This window comes from Etheostoma spectabile, unplaced genomic scaffold (genome assembly GCF_008692095.1).
Source record: "Etheostoma spectabile isolate EspeVRDwgs_2016 unplaced genomic scaffold, UIUC_Espe_1.0 scaffold273, whole genome shotgun sequence".
In the NCBI taxonomy this organism is placed as follows: domain Eukaryota; kingdom Metazoa; phylum Chordata; class Actinopteri; order Perciformes; family Percidae; genus Etheostoma; species Etheostoma spectabile.
The window spans coordinates 1420921-1429011 of NW_022605577.1; the positions used below are offsets into that span (position 1 = coordinate 1420921).

General features: G+C 37.7%; 1 protein-coding gene across 3 annotated transcripts in view; it reads right to left on the minus strand.

Moving 5' to 3' along the window:
* The window catches only part of fmr1 (fragile X messenger ribonucleoprotein 1), a 47871-nt gene extending 43964 nt beyond the window's left edge, over nt 1-3907 (minus strand). For 2 of the 3 annotated variants that reach the window (XM_032510863.1, XM_032510862.1), the window contains exon 1: nt 3425-3906. In XM_032510863.1, the coding sequence (XP_032366754.1) occupies nt 3425-3475 (51 nt within the window). In that variant the 5' untranslated portion in view covers nt 3476-3906. Of the gene's footprint in view, nt 1-3424 lie in introns of all 3 variants that reach the window. The other variant, XM_032510864.1, reaches the window with a different exon arrangement.
* Between the last annotated feature and the right edge of the window lie 4184 nt (nt 3908-8091).

An 8091-nucleotide genomic window follows, 5' to 3' on the forward strand; every position in this document is an offset into this window, starting at 1 on the left:
CTATTTTAATATATTGCAGTATGTTTCAAATTGCATTAATATATATTTCTAATGATATCGTATCGTGAGGCCTCTGGTGATTCCCACCCCTAGGTAATAATAGTAGGGCTTCTGTCACATAAAAAGTATTAGTCCCAAAAACTGCTTTCAGGTTCAAATCATTTCTGTTAATCAACAAACACTATTGCAACTAACTAACCCTAACCCTAACCCTAACCCCCTAACCCTAACCCTACTTCTACAACAACAATAAATAGAAAAATGTTTTGGGGTCTAATAATTCCTGAACCAAGTGTCAATTGTACCACTTTAGCATCCTGGACCCCGGCATCAAAGTCCTTTTCTCACCAAGTGAGAGAAACACACCTCTGTATCGTACAGCTCTATGTACATGGTGGAGACTTTACCACATTTAGGAATTGATTGACTTATACATAACATCACATTTACACTGCATACCAACATATAACCTACTTTTTAGGACATGAAACAGAGTCCATGATATGTACAGTGGCTTGAATAAGTTTACACACCCATGCTTAAGTTAATTAAATAGAGGAATAAATTTTTTTTTCCAATTTTCTTTGTGAATGACTAAAATATTGTAAATAAATCAATGTTCTTCCTTAAAATAGGGGGTATAAGTATACAAACCCCTATTTTAAATTCCCATAGAAACAAGTACATGTTCATTTTAAAGGCCAGTTATTTCATGGATCCAGGATACTATGCATCCTGATAAAGTTTCCTTGGCCTTTGGAATTAAAATAACCCCCCCATCATCACATACCCTTCATTATACCTAGAGACAGGCATGGGGAACTTTCCATAAGATCATCTCTCAATGCTAATCAAACCAGCTATTAAGCTAACTGAATTAAAACCATGCAGATCTCTTGGTATCGTGAAGGGTATGTGATGATGGGGGGGTTGTTTTAATTCCAAAGACCAGGGGAACTTTGTCAGGATGCATGGTATTCTGGATCCATTAAATAACTGGCCTTTAATAATAAAAATGTGCCTGCATCTATGGGAATTTAACATAGGAATGTGTATACTTATGCTCCCTGTATTCTAAGGAAGGATTTATTAACAATACATTATTCATTCACAAAGACAATTGGTGTCCTTAAAAGGTTGGATTTTCCAAAATGTTTTGAATTAAGGCATTAAGATCAATTTCCAAAAGGGTTTTTTTTTTTTATTCCTCTTTTTTTAAATCAACTTTAGCATGGGTGTGTAAACTTATTCTAGCCACTGTATCTAGCAAATGCAGTCTACTACATTACACTCACTGTTATAACTATTTTAAGAGAACCTTTAATGTTTCAATGAACATAAGAAGAGACTGACTCACTGCTTGAGAATGCACCTCTGCACCACAGACCACATCAGCGATTTTACAAAAGATTTGAATACTGCAGAATTTTGTAAAAAAACAATATGGCAGTTCAGCCTAAGGGATCCTGCACACTGCCTGCGCGGCACGAGCGTGGCGTTTCTGTTGCGTGGCGGCAGCGTGGCGTATTCTATGTCTGACGCTAGCCTTGTTTGTACACATGCAAGTTTCCCATTGATGAAATTAAATAATAGCATGTTTTTCAACTTTATTTTCTCAATATTTTTGTGTTTGTGCATTTGTTTGCACACATTTCAATATATATTTTTATATTTCCATTCCCTAATATAGTAAAAGGATAATAAAGTCCCTTTTATTGTTTTATCAGAATCCAATTATACAGAAAATGTCATTCATTAAATGTATCCGTGTCAAAATGACATATAAAAGATAATTTCTTAGTCTATTTTGCCTGGAAATGCTTACAACACGCTTGCGTGTCGCGTGAAAAAAATGCATCTGTCCTGTTTCTATCATGCACGCGTTTTTGGGCCGTGCGTGTCATGCAGGCGGTGTGCAAGCTCTAACATGTTAACACGGGAGCCGAAATAAAAACAGACACGCCACGCAGCTGACACGCCCACGCCACGCAGGCAGTGTGCCGGAGCCCTAAGGACCTGGCCAACTTTGGCAAAGTCTGCCTTTCATTCTAAGTGGTGATGAACAAAAGTGCATTTTGTGTATCCTTTTAATCTTCTGAACATTTGCTAATTGTCTTTTAGTGCTATCATTTGATAAGAGCACCTGCCAAATAATGAAACTGTATGCCAGAAATCACAGTTTTCAGCTATAAAGTGATACGTTTGGCCAGTGCCACACCCAACTAAGAGACAAAATTACATCCACTGCTGATGGTGCCACCTCTGACTTAAACCCTCGGGAAATCAAAAAGTATATAGCTTTTTCAGACAGGACTGATTTGTATAAAGGTCCAATTCATATATAAGAAACATTGCAGTACAGAGCAACACAAGCTGGTTTACAGGACCACTTAACACTCATGCATCAAAATGCTTTCTGATGGTTGTACTACACATTCAGTCCATTCATATTCCTTCCATTAGTTTGGCAGCAACAACACTTCTACAATGACAATGCATGCAATCAATCACAGTGTCATTTAATGAGAGATGGTGTTTTTTATAGCATGTTACCACCTTTCTTCTTTTACTCTGCTAGTTGCATGCGCCTGCTCTCCTCGTTTCTCCCATGTCTCTTCAACATTCTTAAAAAATGACAGTCCCCCAAAACTGGAAATACAAGGTTGTCCTCCTATAGAAAAGCTTTTCACGTTCAACTTGAACTTTCTTTCTTCCATTGTGGTGGGGATTTTGTTACTAACCTATATGATTCAAGTAATTATTCCACACACTGATCATAGCTAACACCTGAATGTACCCTAACACCTGTATGTACAATATCCGCCCAAGGATCCATGAGCAGGACAAGCTCCTTAGTCTGTGGTAACCGTGGTAACGTTAATGTGGTCTAAACAATCGATGCATAACGTTAACCCTATAAATAATTGGTATTCCTAACGTTAGCTACTTATTGACTCTTGTCTTAACCACAAACTCTCAGCGGCCTTAATAAAAGAAAAGCTAACCTACCTGCCTAGCTACAAGTGGAAAATACTGGCAAAGCAGTTTGCAGCCGTTTTCCTAAATGAAGTTAACGTTAGCTGTTAACGTTAATTTTGGCACTTGTGCCTCTGAAACCAACCCTTTTCCATCACTTTACAGATAAAATAAGATTAACATTACGTTAACGTTATCACTACATCATTTACACTGGTGTAGCAACCTCATTATCACCAATAACACACATTTAGCTAGCTAACAACATTGAGGTTACAGCATCTTCGCGTTAGCTTTGTTTACAGATTTTCTACGTACCGGTGGAGCGAAGCACTGAGGCCCGGAGACACAAGCAGGTCTCTTCGCTAACGACAATTTTACGTTAGTGAGCCTAACGTGTGTACCTGGTGTGGTAAATGAGATGAAAAGCTCAACAAAAGTCACTTACCTTATAAAAGGCCCCACTTGTTCCCCTCACTTCCACGACTAGTTCATCCATGACGCAAGTCACTACAGCTCGCTAGCTAGCTTAACGTTACTACCGTTAGCGACGTTAGTAGCTAGCTAGCTAGCTAGCTGGCTAGCCTGACGCTAGCCAAGGCAGAGTTTGCTATCGTTGGCTTCGCTAGCTTGCCAAAATAGCCTGCCAGTTGGATGCAAGAAGAAGCCACGATAACTGTAGCTATATGGCCGTTATATTGTTTTCCGTTTAGCACCGTTTATGAATATTTCGTCTGTTTCTTGCAGATTTGCCTTTCCGGATGTATGATATTTCACAGGCGAATTATGTAGCAGGCTACGTTAGCTTGTCCTAGCTAGTTATGTTAATGTTATGTGATTAGTGGTGAAGCAGCTACTGCTGGTTGCATCTCTCCGATGTGACGTCTCCGCGTTCTTCCTCTACTGAAATCTAAGGCTGGTTATACACGTATAAGCCTATTGCTGCTCTCCACAGGTAATACATAGAAATGTCTATTTCACATGTCCGGGTAATTCATCTAAATAGATATGACCATTGTCTTTATCCCACAATGAACCTTATACTATTTCCCAACACACATCAAAAACAGATAATAGCCTATTATTCCAGCCCAGTCATTGGCTCTAAGGCAGTGGAAACAGTATCTAAAAGTTATCTGGCTATATCTAACTTGTTCTTCCCCTTTCACATAATCACTAATATAAAGCATTATTGGGCAAATAACGTTACAGTTTATTATTTTTGACTAATAGCTGGGTTCTGGTTCCTCAACCCCACCTACATCCCACTGTGAAGGACAAATGGGACCAAAGCACTCCAGCAATGGGAGGTTTCAGAACCTAGGACAGCGAATATTTTACGTTTAAGATAATCAGTAGTGATGTTAAAATGAGGCATCCTGAACCGTTAGTAGGCCTATTTTTTGTCCCAACTAGATGGTAGGGGTGCGCGGATCGATCTAAGCATCGATAGTATCGATGCCAACGCTGGTATTGGTATTTGATCGAAACAACTGTAATTGAATCGATATTTTAATTTAGATATCTCTCCTCTACGTTCACTATACTTTGCTTGTGTCTTCCACCTTCCCGGGCAAACGCCGCTTTCACGTCTTGGCCCACATTGCTCCTCCTCCCCCTCCTGCTCCTCTGCTGTGATTCGTTGTTGTGTCGTCACGTGACTCACTGACAACGCGCAGAGGAGCAGCGGCTCGCTGTAATCATTCTACAGTGCCTAATAACTAATAATTTTGTGCACTTCAATACATTAATAAAAAAACATTGCCTAAAGAATTGATCAGTCATTCACATCAGAAATAATGAAATGCTCTCCCCTACACAAAAGTATTTTTTTAAGTAAAAAGTATCGTATTGGTATTGGTATCGGATCGATACCAAATTTTGCAGTATCGCCCACCACTACTAGATGGCGCTCTTGGTTTGAAGAAAAAGGCTCAGGGAGCCTTTAGCTGAACAGAGAGCACATTTTATTTTAGGCTCAGACAGTAAAGAAAAAGGGAACATTTTTTATATTCTCGGCATTCATCACAACCTTTTGGTATTCAAATCACTGGTGGTCTGTTTCCAATCACTTGTCTGTCCCTTGATAGCTGCCAAATCATTTCATCCACTCCAAGAATTGTCCCCCCACACAAAAGGCCTTTCTGAAATATCTCAACATTACTAAATTTGAAACAGGCCTAAAAAAAAAAGTCACATGGGCCTATTTGCTGCTAACATATTTTAATAAAAGTATTTACCTCTCTGATCTTGTCACATTCTCATCATTCAGCAACACTAGTCTCTTGTATCCATTGTTAGACACAGGATCTTTTTGGCAATTGGATTTTCTAGCCAAAGAGCTGTTCATATTGTTCATATTGTAATATGATACTTATGTAATGACCTAATATTTATTCCAGCACCCTTTGCACTATGTTCCAAAATTAAAATAATAATAACTATCACAATTGGAATTTACTCCTGCATACTTTGCACTTGTCTCAACCAGTCTATATTGTTTCTTTTTATAGTGTGTATGTATTTTTTGTTTTGCTGTTTTTTTTTTTTTGTATGAGTAAGCACATTGTGGGCTATACGATCCAAAGTAAAATTCCTCATATTGTATGTGTCCACATACCTGGAAAATAAAGCTGATTCTGATTCTGATTCTGAAAAAAAGACAACAGGAACAGCCACAAGCCACATGTTTGGAGAAAAAGAGGGAAAGACGAGCAGACAGACTGATGCTGAAAGCGTGATGTGTATGGAGGCAAAGAAGGAGAAAGAAATTGAAAGTATTATGGGTCACTGAATATAGAAGCACTGAGATATACATATAAGAAATACTTAACCCTCATGTGGTCTTAGGGTCAAATTGACCTGTTTTCCTATATTAATGTTCTTTTACCAACCCAAAATATCCCAAATAACATGATTGATTCTTTTGAACGCTTTTTGGCAAGTACAGATCTCTACTTTCATTAATTTTCTTATTCAATTTTATAACATTTGAAAAAAATATAATTGGTTTTGAAATAGTATTGAGTAAAAGTTGACATATTCCAGTCTGTGATTATCCATCAACATCCATTCCTTTAATTTGAGTCTAAATAATTCCTAATTTCTGCTTTTCTAACGCAAACATTAGGCATCATTTTCTTTAAATGAGGTTTATTGACCATAAATTCCAAAAATAAGTGTCAAGTAGTGTTGAAAACGTCAAACAAAAGTGACGAACGTTGTGAAAAAAGGGACAAAAACGTAAGAAGAAGTTGAAAAAAACATTGGTAAAAAGCGATGATTTTCTATTTCGACGGGAAGACAACGCGAGGGTTAAGGGATAAACTATAGTATAGTAAGCATTTACCAAAAATAGAATTTAAGTTTAGTAGAAACAGGGTGACAAATGAGGGGTGAAGTAAGATACAGGACAGAGAGATAGAGAGCGGAAAATCAGACTTTATCATCATCATCGCATGAAGTTCCTGTGTGTGGGAGGGAAACAGGCTCGAACAATAAATACCTTAGTCAGGACACAATGGTCAAAACAGACATGTTAATGCTTAGGGGGGGAACCCCATCTCAAAAAGCTAACCTACTGTAAAATTTGAGCATATGGAAACATTAAACTGGTCTCCAAATAACGAGCACCACAGTCAAGGGAAGCTGTTTTTCAGTTTTATCAGAAGTCCCTTTGTGAGATTGTAACGCCAATGTTACATCATGAAACATATAGTAGGAGAAAAAAACCTTATACAATCCAAAAAATAACAAAAACAGACAAAAAAAAAAAAAACCATTGTCATCTTAGATTGAACAAATTATAAAAACAAGTAACACCACTGTTAAGGCTTTTGTTAAAGGAGTAACGCGGGTTTTTTTGACTTATAATCTATAACGTTTTAGGAGTTATGACCAGGTATGTACTGCATACTTTTGGGCTATGCGGGGGCGTATAGCACAAAGAGTTGGACCCTGTGCATAGGCATTAGGCTTGTTTGCGATGAACTATGCGTCTCCTGTAAAGTGGATCAAAGCAGGTGGCAGCAGCCGGGGGGGGGGGACAAAAAGCCACGGTGAAGTCGGACAGTTTCTAGCCGTTTCCAGCAGGCTGAACAGGAAGTCACAGAACCGCTCACATCCTGATAGGTCCGATTCCGATTTAACCCTCATGTTGTCCTTGGGTCAAATTTGACCCGTTTTCAGTTTTTTTTTTTTTTTTTTTTTTTGTTAAAAAAAGAAGAGGCCGTCGAAATAAGCGCTGAAAGGGTCGACATTGAAAATATCAAAAAACTTCAAAAAAGCACCCACAACATTAAAAAAAGCAACAAAAATTTCGGAAAATGTGATAATAATGTTGAAAAAAAGTGACCAAAACGTGTGTTTTTTTGTCATGGTTGACGGGACGCCAACACAAGGGTTAATACAGTGTTATCGGACCCATATATCAGTTTGTACCAGTTGTTATTATTATGACGAGGTAATAAACAGCAGACTGTAGATGATCCGTGATCTAAATGGATTTTTAAATAGATTTTTAAATGTAACTATCAGCCACATGTGTTCTGTACAGAATAAGCCTTTCCATCAGACAAAAAGCAGTTAAAATCCCCCCGATTCAAGATTAGGAGAAACAGGGTATTTTGGACATTGTATATTCAAGTTTATCTTTTAAGCACTTACAGAATTAGTTCTCAAATTCATTTTTTTTTTTTAAATGTTGTGTTTGCACTGTTGGGCATGTAATGTGACAATATAGAGCTCCTTCTATGGAAGGGAAAGGGAATGTCCCCACACCCATACAATTTCTACTGAGGGGTAAAAAGTGTTGACATGAGCTTGAAATGATACAACAGCTGCTGTTGAATTGAATGCTGAAAATACATAACTAACAAGCTAACTGCTCCAGCTTTATTAGATGTGTTAAGATAACTAATATGTTCCCTGAGTGAGGGGAACCATGCTGATGTGTTGTACCCTGTAATACTGCAATTATTTTCAGCATTAATTAATCAAAAAATGTATCAAGTGATCTGTTAAACATCTGGTGTAAAAAAAAAAAAAATCAAACAAATTTTGAAAAATGGAAAAACCATGTTTTCCATGCCCCAAGTTGACTTATTGAAATGAAAT